We start from the raw sequence: 21,378 nt of genomic DNA on the forward strand, positions 1-21,378 counted from the left end.
CCCTATTACCACCACAACACAATCAGTCAAATGATGGAGCACTTTGAAAAGTACAAAACAACTTGATCTCATTTCACTATTATTAGCACTTCAGGGCCTACGAAGTAACTTCTCTCAGATACACTCTTCCCTGTACTGTAATGACATCAACCAAATCGCCTGGTTCACACAGGGATGATGCAATGCTGTGGCCAGAAGCCCAGCTCAGGGCAAGAAGCACGCCAGAGACTGGTGCCCACCGTCCAGACCTCATGAGCTGCCACAGACACGCCACCCCAGAGCGCTCAGCTCCAGCAAGATCAGAGAGGTCTGACCACACTGTTTCTGTGGGTAAGGCCCTCCTGGAGAATCAGACTCTCTGCTGGACTTTCAGCCTCACAGAATTAAGTATGTACGACACGCAGAATATAATCACTGAAACACACTGTTTTCCCTCAACGTCCAAACACTGATCTCCACTGGCAAGAAGTACGCTCCTAACATTATCATTTTTCTCCCCTAAAATGTCTTTCTTATGAGAAAAACGGAAATGAAAATGGAGTCAGGTGTTTCTGCTCCATGAGTGATGCCACCTTGTGCTTCTCCTGACCAACCACAGGCACCTGCACACCCACAGTGTCCCTGCAGCCTCTCACACGCACTGCTTTTCCACAGTGGGAGCAAAGCCAAGGGAAGCCCTCCACTCGGTCCACAGGTGTGACTTTCCACACTGTGGCCACGGACCAGTAGAGGCTTCAGATGTGCACAGAACTAAGCTTTCTGCTGCTTTTGAAGGAGAAAACAGTCGGGGCACCTGGGGGGCTCAGTCAGTTAAGCATCCGACTTTGGCTCAGGTCACGATCTCAGAGCTCGTGAGTTTGAGCCCCGCGTTGGGCTCTGTGCTGACAGCTCAGAGCCTGGAACCTGCTTCAGATTCTGTGTCTCCCTTTCTCTGACCTTCCCCCATTCATGTGCTCTCTCTCCCTCTCTCTCAAAAATAAATAAACATGAAGAAAAAAAAGAGAGAAAACAGTAATTGTTTTTCCCATGTGAACAATGAGAATAATAAGTAAATTGATTTTCCACATACTACTCCGCAGGGGCCTCCTTAAGCCCTTTAACCTCATGACTAAAGAAATCTCTCACTGCTGTGTAATTTTAGGGCGGTAACAAGTTTCACGAACCAAGTACCTACTCTACGCCAGGCACCAGACACGGCATTTTCTCTACATGACAAGTTTATGAGGGATGTACTATCCTCATGTGACAGATGACAAAAACAAGATTTCAAGAAACAATCTGACCAAGGTCACACAGATATTAAGAAGCAGAATCCATTATTCAAATCTGATGCCAAGGGATGTGGCCTATTATATCTGATGCAAGAGTTTGTCCCCGCCTGTGAGGAGCCGGATACTTGAATGACAGGCCTGTATCATGGCTAAGCAAGAATAGCAGGCGCATTAGCCGCTGAGATCAGTGTCCACATAAACACAAAACTCCACCAGGTACACCTGCTGCCTTCCGAGCTGAATTCTTTATACCAAGGCCATAGGAAACAGGAGAATCGTCTGCCTGGGGATGTGTGCGTGTGTGTGTGCACACCCGTGTGTGTGTGGACACCCACATGTGTATTTCAATTCAATACATATGCTGAATCTATACATTCAACATATGAAATGAAAATCAGAAAAAAAAAAAAACCTTTCTTTGAAGAGCAGCCAACCTAACGATATAAAACAACAATGTCAACAGAAACAAGTCCACTGACTCAGGTAGGAGGTTTGGGGAATTTTCTGGCGGAAAGCGTATCTTTCCAACGGTTCCAGCGCATCCAACAGCTGGCGATGCCCCGAGCCCAGGGCACTGTGGTTACGAGGTGGACACGAGTAAGGTGAGGGTGTCAGCCCCTCCAGAGGTGTGCAGTCTATAAGGGGAATCAAACATGTGGCAGGGAACTGCAAAGGAAGTCTGAAGGGCGCGGGTTCTGGAAGACACTCGCACAGTGCAACTGGTAGGAGAGGAACAACACGTTTCGCGTGGGCAAGAGCAGGAAGACTTCACAAAGGAGGCGGCCGTTCGGAAGGACCTTTTGGACAGGTACCCCGCTCTCGGCTCTGCAAGCCCGGGGTCCTCCAGTAGAGCCCTCAGCACCCGGATGGCCGGTGCCCATCTTCTCTTACCTAACAGACACTTCTACAATACTTGCTATGTGCTCGACTGTCTTCTCTGTGCTTTCCAAGTAACAGTTCACGTACTCCTCATAGCAACCCTATGTGGTAGATACTATTATTATACCCACTGACCAGATGCAGAAACCAAGGCACAAAAATATTAAGTAATCTGGCCAAGGTTATAAAGCTCCTCGGTGGCAGAATTAGAATTTGAGCCCACTTTCTGGCTCTAGAGTCTGCCCCTTCTCCCAAGTTTCTGAGTACAAGACTGGAAGGGTACCATGGAAGAATCAGCAGGAAAGGAATAAAAACGCCAGAGACAATCTTAAGCCGTGTGACCTCAGATCACCTCTGCTTCTCCAGACCTCAACTTCTTCATTCACAGCACGAGGGAGTGGCCCCTACAGGCCCCAAGGTTTCCCCAGAGTTATGGCCTGTAGATGTTAACAGGTGGATGGAAGGTGGACAGGCAGAGAAAGTTAGCAAGAGATTCCAAGAAGAGAGAAGAGTTTGAAAACCATAAAAATGGAAGCAGAAGTTAAGTTCAAGGGATGGAAATTACAGTTTCGAGAGGATATTAATTTGATCACATCTGGATGCTTAGTGGCAGCACAGACCTGGGTTCAAACCTATTTTCCTTACTTTTTAGCTATGTGTCCTGAGGTAAATGACAATGTCTTTAATACTATTAAATCTAGACAGTCTTCAGGGCGCCTGAGTGGCTCAGTGGGCTAAGTGTCCAACCCTTGATTTCGGCTCAGGTCACGATCTCAGAGTTATGAGACTGAGCCCCATGTTGGGCTCTATGCTGAGTATGGAGCCTGCATGGGATTCTCTCTCTCCTGCTCTCTCTCTCTCTCTCTCTGCCCCTCCCCCACTCATGCTCTGTCTCTCAAAATAAATAAGTAAACTTTAAAAATCTAGACAGTCTCTTGGTCTTATAAGCAAAGAGCTATAATTTAGAAGAGTTTTCTCAAATTCTTCAATACCATAACCAACCCAAAATGACATCATACCTAACCTAGATTCATTTTCAATTAAATAAGATAGATGTAACACTACGTATTTCAGTCGGGAGAATTACTTTAAAGAACAGTGTGGTTCTCATTCATGAACCTCACCAATAATTATAGCATTTTCGACATATCCAGGATTAAGCTAATCTATACACTCCTCACAGCCCCTTGAGGTACATATGAATAACTGCCAATAAACACTAAAATCACAAGTTTCAAAGTTCAATGACGAAAATGTGAATGATTTGGGATCCAAACTGAATTCTGCCTTCAAAACTTAATCTTGCTTACAAGTGATCTTATACTAACTTAATAGACACTACCCAGATGAACAATCCTTATTTGTTCTTACCGGTTTCCTTCCTCAAGCCTGTGCCAGGGTGAGAAATCCAAGCCTGAACCAGAAAGGGAGTTACAACGCCACAGACGCTAAATAGCGTCCACCGCCCCGTAAACGCTCCTTCTGTCCAGACACAGAGTTCACACCATGTTCCCGGCCTTCAACTACACACACACACACACACACACACACACGCACGCACTCTCATGCCCACAGAAGAGGGTTTGCCTGAGTGCAAAAAAGCCACGGTGAAGCGACAACCTCACTCAGAACTGTGGAAGCACACAAGGGCAAAGTGTTCAGAAATCTAACTGGAACTGCTAAACCACTGGTTTGCTCGGCTGGCAGAGGCTGGGGAGACCCAGAAGGCAGTCCACGAGTGTGCGTGTGCGCACACACGTGTTTACTGGCAACTTTCTGCTGCTTTGGCGGAAGAAATCTGTTGGAAGGTGGTGGGTGGATGGGTGAACTACTGGCAGCCGTGCGTACACATTTTTGTGTAAAATAAAAGCGTGTCTCAGGGGAGGCAGAACATCAGAAAAGGCCATGAAACAGAAACCCAGGAGCAACTATCTGATTGTTCGCTTGACATTTTCCCTTCAGACATGAACTCACAATCTGAAGGACACTATGAATCATCCTGAGTAAAATGTGCCAGAAATCTGCAATTTGTTTGGTATGATTATAGGCTTCTTTTTCAAGGAGTAAAAGAGGAGTGGAGGGCTGAGGGTGTCCTGGATCGGCCTTTATTAATAACTTAAGAGTACACTGGGAGAGCCACTACCGCCCAAAAACAAAGCGTCTCACCCTGCTGTCTGGAAACCCACCGCACAAGGCTGGCCAGCTACGCTCTCACATTAGTGTTTCCTATTATGCTCCAGTGGTTCTCAAGACTTGTTTTAAGTTTATTTATTTTTATTTTGAGACACACAGAGAGAAGGAGAACGTGAGCAGGGGAGAGGCAGAGAAAACATCTCAAGCAGGCTGCATGCTGCCAGTGCAGAGCCTGATGCGGGGCTCGAACCCAGGAACCGTGAGATCATGACCTGAGCCGAAGTAAAGAGTGGGACGCTTAACTGACTGAGCCACCCAGGCACCCCTCTCATTTTTTAAGCCCTTATAGCCTTTCAGATAAAGCATTTGGGGCAAAAAACCCCTAACATGTTAAAAAACAAAGGTTAGGGGCACGTGGGTGGCTCAGTCGGTTGGGTGTCCGGCTTTGGCTCAGGTCATGATCTCAGTTCATGAGTTTGAGCCCTGTGTCAGGCTGTCTGCTGTCAGCTCAGAGCCCACTTCAGATATTCTGCCCCACCCCACCCCTGCCACTCACTCATGTACTCTCTCTCAAAAATAAACATTTAAAAACCAACAAAGTTTATACAATACAGACCAGCAATAAAACAATCCCCGCTATGCATGCACGCACACACGCACACACACACGAAACATCTTATTGCCATAAATTAGCTCTAGAGACACGACTATCTGCAGGGGCCTTTGTGCACACAAAATAGAAGTATTAACGATGCCCACACCTACACTGAAAAGACACGGGGATGGGAAACCACTTTCAACTTGATATAATTGTCACAATTTAACTTCTTTCTACATAAAAAAAAAGATGCCGCAGAAAGATGAGTAGTGGGGTTTTCAGCTACTGCCATGATGTTTTTCTCCTTCCACTCAATTTCCTGGTAACAAAGAAGGAAAATAAGAATCACGAGTCTTTTTAAAAAGGGAAGTTCTGAGAAATTTACTAAGCTTCTCCTGAAGGAAGCAACCCCAGAGAATTTAAAGAGGGGAAGAAGAGCGACAAACTGGTAAAGAAACACGGCCTGAGCTTCAATTCCGTTTCTTTTTTTAATTTTTTTTTTAACGTTTATTTTTGAGACAGAGAGAGACAGAGCACGAACAGGGGAGGGTCCGAGAGACAGGGAGACACAGAATCCCAAACAGGCTCCAGGCTCCGAGCGGTCAGCACAGAGCCCAACGCGGGGCTCGAACTCACGGACCGCGAGATCATGACCTGAGCCGAAGTCAGACGCTTAACCGACCGAGCCACCCAGGCGCCCCTTCAATTCCATTTCTAAAACCGCCTTCTACATCTACCCCCATGATCAGGTCCAGTTCCTTTATGACGGAAAGCGCACAGTAAATTATGGGGCGGGGGGGGGGGTCGGCCCCTGGCGGACTGAACCAGCGGTCTGGAGGTCTGGAAGTATGCTGGCGAAGGGCTGCCAGGTCAGACGGTATCAGGTGTGCCCTGCCCCCCCCCCCCACGCTGCGGACGCATTAGGTCACCCCGAAGTAGTCACTCCACCCTGAAGCCCACCACCGCCAACCTTCCAGATTGTTCAGAAACATCAGAGATGGCCACGCACAAGGCACCCGCCCTGAGACAGGCAGGAAAAACTGGTAGTTACTGGGTTTTTTTTAGCTATTAAAAAACGTTCCTGTTTAGGTCACTCAGGAAAAGAAATTCCCCATACTCCACAAAGAGCTTCTGCGGCAAGACCCGGAACTAAAAGTTGCCTTTGGCTCTGCCGAGCTGAAAAGACAGAAGAGGGAGAATGCAGAACAAAAACACAGTAAGGAGCTCCAAGCTGGGAGGCAACAAGGCTAATTAACTGCTAATGCTCCTCTTAAAAGCATCTAATTCCAACCTTTTTCAAGCTGGCAGATCAGGAGGTATGTGTGCTTCTGAGATTGGGAGAGCCTTCCTGCAGCCTCCTTATCACCGTATCACCCATACCCATGGAAACGAAATATTGCTACAGATAAACAACTCTGCTGAAGCATGACCCAAGAATTACTTCATTTCCTATTAAGCTAAAAGTGGCCCACATCCCATCCGGGCCTTCTCTTTTGAGCATGGAACAACTGGGACTTTGTTTTACCAACCATCCCAAAAGGAACCCTGAGGGGCTTGCTGGACCAGCCAAGCCCGGTCCCACCCGGGAGCACGCTCTATGTTCTAAGAGAACGGCTGCGTTAAGCAGTCAATGGTGGAAAGATACAAAACTATTTCACTATTTCAGTTTGGCAGCGAGGTGTTTAAGAAGCGGTTATGTAGGGATAAAGGAAATTTTCCGTCTTCAGGATGAGGTGGAGCAAGCAAGGCACCGACTCCTAGTGTTTGCTGGTCAAATGGTAGGTGTGCAAATTGGTGTAAGAGAATTTTAGCAGAGTGGGGAAAAAACAGGCAGGAATTTCACCATGTACAGTTCTGGGGGGAAAGGGACTGATTAATGCTAAAATCATGATCTACCATATCCTAGCCTATTATTCTAAGACGGTATTTCTCAGTGTTTCATTTACTGTAACCACCCCCCCCCCACCACCACCACTGAAGTCTTTGTAGACGTTTTTCTCTATTTACCTGCCATCTAATGAAACTTTAATGCTACGGATATACCATATATTTGTACACATGTGTCTGTGCTTCTACATAAAGAGTACGATTTTTTGCCCCCCAGGAACCAATTTTCACCTCCTTGGCGGGGACATTGCCTCCCCCACAATGTATGTGGGCGCAGATTCTAGGGCTGTGTCCACAGCTCCAAGGTGATGAAATACACAACTTCCACATAAGCATTACAACCGGGACAGTAGACAACAGAGATTTTTTCCCTTCAAGTAGTTCTGTTTGTTTTTCCAGGATAGCAACTATATATACTGAACTAACATTGGGACAGTAACTTTTTAAAGTTTTTTAAAATTTAGAATTGTACCCGTCTAGAGAAAGCCTTATAGCAGGAACATTTTAGAAGAGGGAGACTGTTAAAAAGTGTCCAACAGAAGGTTACAGATTTCTTGGCCAGAGAGGGAGGGTCCAGCACTCTCCAATTAGGCCGGTTTAAAGCCTACAACTTCTTTCCAAAGGTATAATTTGATTTGGCAACCTTGGACATCAGCTACTAGAGACAGGTTTTGGTTCACAACAAGTGAGAGACACACTGTGTTTTACGTGTAGGACGACTTACTAAGACCTGGGCTATAATCACTGATTTTTAATAAGCCTGAAAGGAATTCTGATCACAGCAAATAGATTTTTTTCCTTTTTATTGTTTTAATGTCAAGTTTACTATATATACTACCTTCCCTTTGATGAGTGAGAAAGAAAAATACAAGAGCTGAGTCAAATTTTAGGTCAGTGAATGCTTGTAGTTTTCCTGTCTAGTAAGAAACTTTGCCGCAAATTCTAAACGTAAATAGACATGGTGAAAAAAAGATTTCATTTTATGAGAGACCCTGCACCAAAGCCTTTCAGGAAAACAGTATATACAGCATCCACTAAACATCCTGCTCATTTTCTATTCTGAAATCATTGTTTGCTTGGTCTAAATTAACATGTCACTAATAAAAATGAACGCGGTTAGACAGTACTCCATATCCCTCAAGAATTATCTTCCAAGGATACTCAGATTTCTTTACAATACTTAACCAGTCCTGCGTAAGACTTTTAAAGAAAAACCTCAGTTCCATCTCTAAAGGAAAATCAACTTTTAGTTAAGATGGGATTTGGGGTTGGATTTGTTTCATACAAAGAAAAAAGAATGGAGATATTTTTCATTTATTACAAAGGCAATACCTTTTGTCTTTAGAGATGTATTTCCAGATCAGGCTGTATTTCATAGCAAATTATATTCTTAAACCAGAAATTCGTATTTTGCATGTAATATTTTATTACCAACCTTGTCTGCGGCCGCCTGGGTGGCTCAGTCGGGTAAGCATCCGACTCTTGGTTTCGACTCAGGTCATGATGTTACAGTTCGTGGGTTTGAGCCCCGAGTCTGGCTCTGTGCCACCAAAGCGGAGCCTCCTTAGGATTTTCTCTCTCTCTCTCCTCTCTCTCTCTCCTCTCTCTCTCTCTCTCTCTCTCTCTCTGTCTCTGGCCCTCCCCCACTCACACCTGTTCTCTCTCTCTCAAAATAAATTTTAAAAAACTTTAAAAAAAAACAGAAAAAAATATATGTTAAAAAATAAACAATAAAGCCTGTTTGTCTAGTGTTAATTAAGCACTCAGATGGCTTTACTTTCAAAAGAAACAGCATTATTTTCAGTCTTCAAAATATTTTTATTAAAAATTACTATATATGTTTTTGTAACACACTCACTTGTAAAGCATTCAAACAATTCAAAGGCAAATAAAGTAGAAACCAAAGCCTCCACCTAACTGCCCTCTTAGATGTTACTACTTTTACTATACTGTATTTACTTTACGAAAAAAGGGGAATCATCATGTCCACAGCTTTTTGATGGTAGTAAGGCAAGAAAAGATTACTTTAAAATGCCTTTACAGGGGCGCCTGGGTGGCTCAGTCAGTTAAGCGTCCGACTTTGGCTCAGGTCATGATCTCGCGGTCCGTGAGTTCGAGCCCCGCGTCGGGCTCTGTGCTTACTGCTCAGAACCTGGAGCCTGTTTCAGATTCTGTGTCTCCCTCTCTCTCTGACCCTCCCCCGTTCATGCTCTGTCTCTCCCTGTCTCAAAAATAAATAAAACATTAAAAAAAAAAAATTTTAAATGCCTTTACAATTGGGGTGCCTGGCTTAGTCAGTTGAGCATCCAACTTTGGATGCTCAGGTCATGATCTCGCAGTTCGTGGGTTTGAGCCCCGCGTTGGGCTCTGTGCTGACAGCTCAGAGCCTGGAGCCCTCTTCGAATTCTGTATCTCCCTCTCTCTCTGCCCCGCCCCTGCTCTGTCTCGCTCTCAAAAATAAAAATAAACATAAAAAATTTTTTTTAATGCCTTTACAACTTATTTACATTTCTGAAAGAGACAGAGACACAGAAAGAGAGAGGCAGGCAGTCACAGTGGGAGAGGGGCAGAGAGAGAGGAAGACACAGAATCTGAAGCAGGCTCCAGGCTCCAAGATGTCAGCACAGAGCCCGATGCAGGGCTCAAACTCATGAACCATGAGATCATGACCTGAGCTGAAGTCAGATGCTCAACCGACTAAGCCACCCAGGTGCCCTAAGCCTTTACAATTTATAATTAAACACACATGTACAATTCATTCTAACCTTTCATTAGAAAACAAACAAAAAAGTGAAAAAACAGAAAAAAAGGAAAATAATTTTCGTATCTGAAGTTAAAGAGCTTTTTTAAAGGAGCCAAGTTAGAAAGGTTTCTTTCTCTCTTCCATCCCCAAATAATGAAAGGTTAGAGACTAACATCAAGAAGTAGCTGCCTTTTGAAGGTCAATCAATCATCTGGTTTTAGTAAAAACTAAAATGTGACAAAACATTGACAGTGAAACATGCAGAGAACTCAAAGAAACATCAGAGCCAGCAATCTGGATGAAACATGACATTAAAAGCAAGAACAAGACACAAAGCTCTTTTTCTTCCCAGAGTGCACCCAACTGACGAGGCCCAGAGGAGCTGGTCCCACACAGGAGCAAAAAGGGTGCACAGACACCCCTCCCAGTAGCCGCTGTTGCATCTGGTAACCAGGATGCACAAAGCAAGCAGACACTTTCCATGAAGAATCCTCACTACTCTGACATTGCCCGCAGCAGACAAGAAACCTGAGGCTGTCAATACAGCTCACTGAGGCTCAGAAATCACCGTAGGTAGATACTGGAAAGAGAACACTGACTCCCGCCCTCAAGCCAAGAATTCAGTTCAAGAAGCCAGATCAAACTCCTTTTGCGTTTTTCAAAAGAAAGGGTGCTGGGGTTGTGTGTGCATGTGTATGTGTGTGTGTACACATGTGTGCACAACCTTTCTAGAAGAGCGGCTTCCAAGAATTGGGATGAATTCAAATACAGTAGAAAAGCGGTTCCAGCAAATGGTAGGGATTACTAACAGCCTTCCTAGCATACACCAACAAAACAGAAATCCACACCCTCATGAAGCTTTGCCTTCAGCAAAGGCAAGTAGAAAATAAGTAACATAGGGGCGCCTGGGTGGCACAGTCGGTTAAGCGTCCGACTTCAGCCAGGTCACGATCTCGCGGTCCGTGAGTTCGAGCCCCGCGTCAGGCTCTGGGCTGATGGCTCAGAGCCTGGAGCCTGTTTCCGATTCTGTGTTTCCCTCTCTCTCTGCCCCTCCCCCGTTCATGCTCTGTCTCTCTCTGTCCCAAAAATAAATAAACGTTGAAAAAAAAAATTTTTTTTAAAGAAAATAAGTAACATAAATGAAATATACATGTTAGAAATTGGTAAGTGCAATGGGAAAAAAAAAAAAAATCAGAGAAGGGCAAGAGGGAGTCCAGAGGGGAGGCCGCTATATATTTTTATAAGGTGGACAGGGAAGGCCTCGCTGAGAAGGTGATAGCTCAGTAGAGAGCTGAAGGGAGGTAAGGAACAAGTCTAAGATGTCCCTAAAAACCGACTTAAGGCAGTTTAATTCTAGGCTAAAATATTCATGCCATGATATAAACAAGAGATTCAAATCCAACTCAAACCCCAAGATGTCCATCCCTACACGTCCACGAATGACTACAGCAGATGTAGCAGCTGAACGGGAGGAGCTCCTGCATGCTGACCAGAGCAACGGGCTCCATTCAGAAGTCCCCTCTGCTTAAACAGTGAACAGAGCTTCTGAGTCACCAACCGGGGCCTCACTGCTAATGTGCATCCGTATCAAAGGTCCACGGTTAGAGTGCAGCCTGCCATTCCGCCTGGCCTGCTTGTACAAGAGGGTCCTGTAGGGACTCGAAGCCTCTGTCACCTCTGCTGTGCTCGGGCACCTCTTGTCATCATCCTGAGTGAACTCAATGAGGAGAAGACCGTGCAGTCCAACTGGAGAGAGAAGGGGACAGGCGGTTGGGCCCGTAGGCCTGACCGGGAACACGGGAGGTGCCAGACACCACAATTTACAGGAGGGGAGAGTTGGTTAGTGGAAACTAGAGAAGGCAGGAACTAGGACTCCAGGCCCCATGCAAATGGGTCAGGGATGATTTCTGAGGATTTAAATCAAATTAGGAGAAAGCAGCAGAGTGTAATATCCATTCTGGTTCGCTGGGGTCAGCAGGGTAAGGGTACTCAGAGTCGATAAGTGCACTAAAGGACACCCAGAGATGGATGTGGCTAGAAAAGAGGGGGACTGAGACATGTAAAGAGGTTTAGAGCCAAAGGCAAGGGGGTGTCTGGGTGGTTCAGTCGGTTAAGTATCGACTTCGGCTCAGATCATGATCTCACAGCTCACGGGTTCGAGACCCAAGTCGGACTGTGCTGACAGCTTGGAGCCTGGAGCCTGCTTCGGATTCTGTGTCTCCCTCTCTCTGACCCTCCCCCACTCGTGCTCTCTCTCAAAAATAAACATTAAAAAATTTTTAAAAATGAAGAAGAAGAAGAAGAACAACAACAACAACAACAACAACCAAAGGCAAGGGATGAAATGGGAACCAGAGTTCAGGAAGGAAGGTTGGAAATCAGTAAGGGTCTGGAACGAACTTGGAGCTCTGGGCTGTCGTACAAGTACAAGGGGCTTATGAAGCTCAGGAAAATAAGCGTCCATCCTGATGTCAGTGCCTTGCCAGCGAAGGCCCAAGAGCTGCCGGGCATATCCATCTCCCAGGGGATGGACTTTGCTGGTACTTGGGACTGAGGACCACAACTAGGATGCAGGGCTACACCCTTGACACCCCTGACCTTTCTCTTACAGCCACTGGCATCCGCCCCGTATCTACGGACACTCTTTCTTACACGTGCGCCAGTCAGGGACTGACGACTCTCTTTGCTGAGGACTGTTTCTCACACGTGGCAGGTGTTTAGCAATGGTGACACTGGATGGCACCTGCTCCAGAGGGGACCTCAAGTTCCAGATAAGCCTTTCTGACATGATATACATCACAGGAAACAAGATGTTTGGAGCTTTAGGTTACAAAGGAGGATACTTAATATGCTTTAGAGAAGAAATCAGTATCTATCCTGAACTCCTTGTTAAATTTCCAATCCCTAAAAATTTGCAGGGGTGGGGGGCGGGGGGCAGATATTCATAGGAATTGTCAAGAATCTTTAAATTCTGTACTGTGTTTTTCAAAACCACTGCTGCCAAGCAGAAAGCTAAATACAGCTTTCAACTGTCATAAACCTCAGTTCTTAACTGTAGGATAATTTCCAGCAGTTGGTGGGTATCAGACATGAAGCTAATTTATATTAAATGGCACAGCAATGAAAAACTGGCAACAGGATCCAATACTGGCAAGACTAGATATTAAAAGCCCTTGGTAAAGTAGTAGTTTTTTTACACCATCTATTTCAACACAGTGGAATCAGTGTTACATAAAAACACTGGGAAAAAGAAACATTTCAGGAAGAACTAAGTCTACTTTATTGTCTAAAGAACAAGTTAACTGTCAACACTTCTTAGGGGATTACCCCTCAATGTGTGCCCGGTTTTGCATTCTGATGAAAAGTGGTTCATTGTTAACTGTGAAACAAGGTCAGCTAAGGAAATGAGCTCATCTCGGAACACACGTCGGCACACCTTTAGGTACTGTGATAGGTGAAGAGACAGCCATTTTTTCAGCTGTTTCCGGTGGAAGTAGCAAGGACTTTGAGACTTTGTAAAGAATTTTTAATGAGTAAATACTTTCCCCTTTGAATTCTGTTAAACAGTGATTAAACATGGTCCTCGTTCCACCATGAACCATAATTTGGAAAGTTTGGCTTTCATGAAAGATTCTTAGGTCCCTCTTAGATTCTGAGGCCTGTGTTACTTATCATTCTACCTCTGCTTTTGCCCGTGACATTCAGCATCAAATCTGCAGTCACAGCACGGCAGCCACGTTAGAACCTGAATCTTCCACATGTTTTACTTTCCCCCAAACCTCAATACTCTAATAAATTAATATTTTTGCTGATCCTAATTTTTATCTTTCAACTTATGACACCATTTTATTCTGCTAATTTCTAGTGAGTCTCAGATTTTCGTAGAATAAGCAATATATAAACAAAATGCTTTACCTTAATGCGTATTTAAAATAAAGATCTGACAAGAAAGAGTTCTGTCACCCTGATCCGTTCTTCCTCTTACTCCACACTAATGAACATGGAATAAAAGTGTTGGAGAATCAGGGATGCCTGCGTGTCTCTGTCAGTTGAGTATCCGACTTTGGCTCAGGTCATGATCTCAGGTTCATGAGTTCGAGCCCCACACTGGGCTCACTGCTATCAACTGGTCAGCATGGAGCTTGCTTTGGATCCTCTGTCCCCACCCACCCTTGCCCCTCCCCTGCTTGTGCGCTCTCTCTCTCTCTCTAAAAAACAAACAAATAAATAAACAAATAAAAGTTTTTTTAAAAAAAAGTACTTGAGAACCAGCAAAGGCCAGTGAAGATTCCACCCAATACTTACCAGGAGCAATGGTCTCCAGCGTATCAGCACTGACCTTCCGTGTACTTGTGCAGTGATGGAGGGTGGAACCCGAAAATACCAAATAAAAAACTACATCATCCTCAACTTTGTCCTCCTCAGCCAGCAACACCGTAACCACACAGTCGCCCTAGAAAAAGGAAAGACAGAGCAAGCCTGCATTAGTCAGGTTCCTCCTGGGAGTCTACCTTCACAAAACATCAAATTTCAGGAAAAATCAAATGTATCATTTCTAGTAAGGTTATACAAACATAAACACTGAGCACTTGTGTGCCAGGAAGAATTGTAGGCACTGAGAATACAAAATGATCTGAAAAGAAGACCTCTGTGCTCCTAAAAGCTTCCCTTTCAGTGGAGGTGGTCAGACAAAGGAGAAAACTAACAAGGTAACATTTGGGATATTTACTTGATGAATGGTATTAAAAAGAAAGGAATCCAACCAAAAGAATCCAAAAATAAGACCAAGAGGATGGAGGAGGCATATTAAACAGTCACATCCCTGTGACCAGAATGCCCCTTGCCCAGAGCAACAACTCTGAATTCTACACCCCAGACATCGCTGCCAAATCCACCCATTCTGCAACAAGGACAGTCTCCACTGAGCCTGCCTGGACGAGTGCAAAGAGCATTCGTTTGGGCTCTGGGCAAGTCTGGGTTTAAACTCCACCCACAAAGACTTGACTCAAATCCTCTAACCCTACTTTCCTTGTCTATACAAATGGAGATAATACATTCTCTTCCTCCAGCTAATATATGAAAACTCTTGGAACATATTCTGCTCTCAGCCTACGATAATATTCTTAATCTACATGGATGGGACGGTCACTTTTCTACTAATCTGTTTCCTGACCATCTGGAATCCCTACCCTTCTTTACCCAACCCTCCATCAAACCCTTGCAATCAGACCAGAAACTTGCCAGTACCTTTGCCCATGACTCTGCAACTACTGAGAAGACATCTCTCATTTATTCACAAATATTCTTTCTAGTTTTTACAGGTTAGTTTTTTTAATGGAGGCTACTGTCTAAATTAAATAAAATCTATAAAATACAGTCCTAATTACCATCTTCCCAATCATAAACATTATACAATTCATGTTGTCTCCATAAACAAAAGATTTTAAAGCACCGAGGTTTAAAGCACTGGGGTTTAGTATTATCTAAATCTTAATAATGCACTATGAAAAAAAAGAAAAACAATAATGTACTATGGAAAAACCAATTTAGAGAAAGCCAGGCTACAATAGGGAAGAGAATTCTCATGCCTTGCAGTATTTTTTTCTTTTCCATTTTAACACCAATGAAGTCTATTAGAGAACCATGCCACCCTGTGGCCACAATTTACCAAGCCTGGCAGCAAAATGGAGCAGCAGGTAGAGTCCCATTAAACACCGAAAACCAGAAATCGTAACATCAAACTTAGGACCAAGCCTATTAACAGAAATGCTCCAATAGGTTGATTCTGGAAACAGAGTTCAAAATATTTCCTAAAGCCTCAAAGGCCTATTTCTTCACTTATTCCCAGTGCTTTGTGTACATGGTAGGGGCTCAAATGTGCTCAGTGCAACACGTAAGAAGTCACAATGAGCAACAAATAAGCTGTGACTTACTATGTACAAATGCCGAACTGGAAAGTTCCAAAGCACCCTAACACAAGGAACAGCACAGTCGGTACAACAGAATTATCCCTGGCTGCAGTCGCTATTTAGAATTATAATGGAGACTCATGCCTAAGTCCTTTTCTTGGAAACATGTTTGAAAAGCTTAGGCTGGTAAAATTTTAATACCCGTTGGCATGATAAACCGCAACCAGCTAAAATGTCTGCAGCACATGTGAGAAGAACAAACTTCTCAAGGTATCGAAATACCATTATAACCTGGAAAAAGAAAAAAATGAGAGCTCTGAAGTTTCATCCTTTAGACCACAGGCGGGCCCGCGGGCACAATCCAGCTCTCTGCTTGTTTTTATATGGCGCAAGAGCTCAGAAAGGTTTTTTACACTTTTAAATGGTTGAAAAAAAAAATCTTTTAACATGTGAAAATTATCTGATGTTCAAATTTCAGCGTCCATAGGTAAAGTCTTATGCCGGGCCACGCTTTTGTACTATAATGAGCCCCTGCAGAGTTGAGCGGTTCCCCGAGACTGTATGGCCTGTCAGCCTAAATTATTTACACTGTGGACTTTTAAAGAAAAACAAAACAAAACAAAACATCTGGGTTTGTTTTTTTTTCCACCTAGATATGTATCCTGGAAGTCTAAGAATATATCTTCTTTCTCAAGATCAGGGATTTCCACATGAGACCCAATATCTTGCTAGAAGACAGTAGACTCTGTGCCCAAGATATTAAGTGATATCTGGGGCCTTCTTTTAATGAAGGACAGAGGAGATGGCTAACATCAACCTCTTTCTTCACTCGCAAAATATAGAAGCTTTAAAGCTCTCATAGCTTCAATGGTTTTCCTTTTAATGTTAAGTCAAACTACCCAAAATGTTAAAGAGAAGGGACCCCAGAAGCCTCAATCACCTCAGAGCCACCTGAAATTCAGATTCCAAAGGCACCCGGGACGACAGCACCTGTCTTCCCTGGAGGAGCACCCTCTGCCCTCCCAAAGTCACGGGAGCAGACAGTCAACACTGTCACTCTGCCGTGGGCCACATGGCTCCGGTTTCACTGCAGGGACAGTGCACCTACAGTGATGCAGGCGGGAGCTGCACGATTAGGCTCGTGCGGTGGTGCCTGAAAAGTAAGGATGAAAAACAGATCTAAAAAGAACTCTGGTTGAGATGATTGCTGTAACCACACCTTCCCTGAGGAATATTCCGGTATATGATTTTGTTGCTCATGGGAAGGACAAGCCCCATGGAATGAACAGACAGATCAACCTGGCTACCCGGTTACTATGTCTGTCACGCATCTAACCACCACAGATGAACTTACTAACGAGGGCAATTTTCAAGACGTTCTGGAGTGAAGTCCCAGGAAGAGAGGTTCTACATCTCCGCTTCTCCAGTAAACCGAAGAAACAGAGTGCTCTCCCCACAACGGTATTTTCCATGCTTCTGCATTAATGGGAAATGTATTCCCGAACCTGACACTTTTTTGAATCTGGACTATTTCTGCTGACAGATGCCAAAAGAACTAATGGAAAAAGACAACCTATACCAGGCCCCATCTTGTTACTATTGGTGATCCCCCAAATACGAAGGCACCGTAGTCCTAAATGCCAGTCACTTATTTGCCAAGAAAAACAGAACTTTATACGGTAGCCGGGGTCTCAGTTCTCCCCATCTTTAACTCGGGTATATAGTAGACATACAGTACTAAGAGTACCATAATCACCTTTACATATTTATTGGTAAGTAACACAAGGGCACCTGCGTAGCTCAGTCGGTTAAGCGTCTGACTCTTGACTGGCTCAGGTCATGATCCCACAGTTCGTGAGTTCAAGCCCCGCTTTCAGCACAGAGCCTGCTTGGTATTCTCATTCTCTCTCTCGCTCGCTCGCTCTCTGCCCCTCCCCCACTCACTCTCTCTCAAAAATAAACTTAAAAAAAATAAGTAAACAAACGTTTTTTTCCCCAGACTTCCAATCTGGAATTCAAAGAACAGATCTCCCTTTTCTAGATCAAGGATTTTCTCTTCCTAGGAGACCCATCATCTTGCTGACAGACTCTCCAGGCCCCCGAGATCCTAGTTATGCCCGGGGCCTTCCTTTCCCTGGGGACAGTATCTGGATCAGGAGGAAAATGGCACAGGGAAGGGCAAAGCAGGAGAGGGATGGGAGAGAGAAGATTAGGGTGTGGGAATGGACAAGGCCTGGGAAACGGGGTGAGTGCTTATGAGGAGGATGGTGGAGGGCTGGCTATTAGAGAAAATCCTAGCCAAGTACAAAGCATCCCAGCTCATGGCTAACAATGGTGCCCGAGTTCAGCTGGCGAAAGATCAGTATTAGCACCACCTAGGGCGCCTGGGTGGCTCAGCTGTTGAGGGTCTGACTGTTGATACCTGCTCAGGTCGTGATCTGGTGGCCATGGGATGGAGCCTCGCATCAGGCTCCTCACTGGGTGTGGTACCTACTGGGGATTCTCTCTCTACCTCCTTCCCTCTCTGCCCATTTCTCTCTCCCTCTCTCTCAAAATAAACATTTTTTTAACAATATATTATCACCACCTTAAGTCAATTTGTTTTCTAACTTTCAAATTTGGCTTTTAATGTATTAACATGCCATGGTGGGTAAGAGGATGATCTCTGGCTGAATCACCGCATGGCACGTCAATTTCTAACTGCTTAACCTCTTGGATATGTTAAATTCTCCGCTGTAAGAGAGAACAATCACACTTCCCTCATAAGGTTGTACGAATTAAATAAGTGATAAAAAGTAAAGCACCTAAAGCAGTTCACGGGACATAATAACATGTTCAACAAATAATAATTATAATCAATGTAATGCAGACGTAACATACAACGGATGTGACCACAGTTATTATACTGTATTGTATATTTGAAAGTTGCAAAGAGAGTAAATCTTAAAAGTTCTCATCACCAGAAAAAAAAAATGTGTAACTATGTGTGGGTGGATATTAATTCAACTCATTTTCATGATCGTTTTGTAATCTATATATATATCAAATCATTATGTTGTACACCTAAAACGAATACCATGTTATTTGTCATTTATATTGTGGTAGGGTCCCCTCCCTAAGGAAAGAAAAAAAATGGGGGGGGGCCTTCAAGGTAACCTGGCTATGCATGTACATGATAACATCCCTCATGACTCTGTAACATGAGACCACTTAATCAGACTACATGTTTGCGTGTGTTACCATATACGGGAGACAAAAAAAATCGGCAATGTATAAAAAACTGTGCCACATAATGTTTGGTGCTCAGTTCTTCGGGTACGAGCCCAACTGAGCGGTGCCAGCAGGAATGAAGTTGCTTCCTGGAAAGAAAAGTCTGTGTCACAACTCTCTGTGCGAGAATCTGGCCACAGTATCTCAATAAGTAAAGAATTAATAGCTATTATTATTCACTAGAATATAAGCGCCATGAGAGCACATTTTATTCATTGTGATATCCCCTTAGTCTAGAATAGGAAGTAGCAGGTGCTCAAAACACACTTGAGAAGGAAGAAAACACCAAAACTTTATTAGCAGGTACCTATACCTAGGATGGTTGAAGCCAATTTCATAATGTACTTTGTGCTTTTCTGTTTTCCAATATTTTCAAATACAGATGGGTTCTTTTCAAAAGAAAAAAAATCCTTATTTTTTAAATAGTCTGCTCACTTATAAATTACAAAAGGAAAACTAGATACCTGGTGGATATCACCTGAATCAAGTTAGCAAAAAAGGTAATGTTATAAATAATGAAACCAGCACCACTCCTGATGACACCCACAGAGGACAGAGCATCACTTACAGTGTCCCCAACAAAAATGCATAACCTCAATCCAGTCTTCAGTAGACAGCACACAAACCCAAGGGAAGAGGACCTTCTATAAAGAAAACTGGCCAGTTACTCTTCCAAAATATCACTAATGAAACACAAAGAAAGACTGAGTTAATGCTCCAGACTAGAGACTTGCCCACTAATGTGACACAGGATTCTGGGTTGGCAGCTGAAAGGCAGAGGTAAATTGCCATGAAGGGCATTATTGGGACAACTGGCAACATCTGAGGAAGGCTTACAGGTTTAACATTGTACCAGCATTAAAGGGCCTGGTTTTGCTAATTGTGCTGTGGTTATGTAAGAGCAATATCCTTGTTCTTAAGAAATACACAATGAAGTATCTGGGTTAAAGGAGCATGATGTCTGCAACTTACTTTAAAAAAAAAGACAGACAACGATTAAGCAAATAAGGCAGGATGTTACATTGAATCCGGGTTTAATGTAAATGGGATTTCTCTGTACTATACTTTAACGATTTCTATGTAAATTTAAAATTCTTCAAAATACAAGATTTCCAAAAAAACCATTTCTCAAAAAATTTATATGTAATCAAATATTCAAAGTTAAAGGGGTACAAAAATTAAATTACATTCCTGAGAGTGGTTTTTGGGGTTTTTTTTTACATACTGCAGACATATATATTTAGTAAAGATATTCTTGCAGGGTTCCAGAATTATGAAATTGTTAATAATAACTGCCTTTCATTCAAGAATCTTTTTTTTTAATTTTTTTTAATGTTTACCTTTGAGAGAGAGAGAAGTGGGGGAGGGGCAGAGAGACAGGGAGATACAGAATCCGAAGCAGGCTCCAGGCTCTGTCCTATCAGCACAGCTGATAGCACAGAGCCTGACACGGGACTCGAACCCACAAACCGCGAGATCATGACCTGAGCCGAAGTTGGACGCTTAACCGACTGACCCACCCAGGCGCCCCTCATTCAAGAATCTTCAAGAAGTTTACAGGCCTTCCCAAATCAATTTCCCAGTTTGCCAAAATGACAAGGCTTCTCCCTGATGTTCACAGGGGAAAGTGAAACAAAGGAGGTAAGTCATACCAAGTAAAGGTTGAGCATTAGTCCAAAGTATTATCTTTCCATGAGGTGTCTGTGATTATAGTATTGAAACAGTAATTCCAAAGTGCATCTTTATACAATTCAGACACTTCTTTGCATTCATGCAATGAGCTTCATTCTCTCCTTTAAATACAAGAATATAGGCAATTGACAGACCCCTTTGCCCAATCATTTCCTAAAGCAACCAAAGACTGACAGTCAGCTATAGTTTCTCCCTAGTCTGAAAAGAAAGTCTCTCCCTTGGAAAATCAGGGCAGCCGGTTTCCAATTTCATTAAAGGCTCACACAACAGAAGGACACCCAGGAGCAGTGAGCATACCTAACGCTCAGCTCTTGGTCACTAACCACCATTCTCCATTAAAGGAACCAGGGCCACTCAAAAAAAGCGGTGTTTCCAGACCTAGGATCAGGGTACGGACACGATGAGCCTGGAACATCTTGTGTTTGACAGAAAATAAGGAAGTGCTCAATAAAGAAAAAAAAAAAAGACGGTGACATGTTGCACACTGAAGTGGCTTCCTTGGCCAAATCTGGGACAATCTGAAGACCAAAACAATTAAAAACACTAGCAAACTACAAATAATTAAAAAACAGGAAGTCATGAGTCTATAAGAATACCATATAAATGAATTAAACAGAGGAGAAGGGAGAATTCCGGAGTATGACAGAATGATGAAGCCTCACTGGTAGAGAGGGTGCCGGAGTGCAAAGGGGTAAGCCCTTTGCAACCCTAACACTAAAAAGTGATTCTAGAAAAAATGATCAATTACCAATCTGGGGAGAAAGTCCAAGGAAGAAAAAGACATTTACGTTGTCTTAAATGTGTCTCCCCACAAACTGCTTTTTATTAAAGGGAGAAAAAACATGGTATTTATTCAGTGAAGAAATTCACCAATACTTTGACCAGGTGATCAAAATAAACATCCCAATAAAGACAGATGAACACATGTGCCTCCATGTGTGATGCCCTGAGAAGGACACAATGTGACCTATGTAGTGCTCTGACCAAGAATGCATC

The 21,378-nt window shown here is 43.6% G+C and overlaps 1 protein-coding gene across 22 annotated transcripts in view; it reads right to left on the reverse strand.

Moving 5' to 3' along the window:
• The window catches only part of AKAP13 (A-kinase anchoring protein 13), a 335,560-nt gene that overhangs the window by 196,842 nt on the left and 117,340 nt on the right, over positions 1-21,378 (reverse strand). For all 22 annotated transcript variants that reach the window (XM_043554751.1, XM_043554750.1, XM_043554737.1 and 19 more), the window contains exon 3: positions 13,817-13,964. In XM_043554751.1, coding sequence (XP_043410686.1) covers positions 13,817-13,964 — 148 coding nt within the window. The remainder of the gene's footprint in view (positions 1-13,816; positions 13,965-21,378) is intronic.

The sequence above is a fragment of the Prionailurus bengalensis genome, chromosome B3, assembly GCF_016509475.1.
Source record: "Prionailurus bengalensis isolate Pbe53 chromosome B3, Fcat_Pben_1.1_paternal_pri, whole genome shotgun sequence".
NCBI lineage: Eukaryota > Metazoa > Chordata > Mammalia > Carnivora > Felidae > Prionailurus > Prionailurus bengalensis.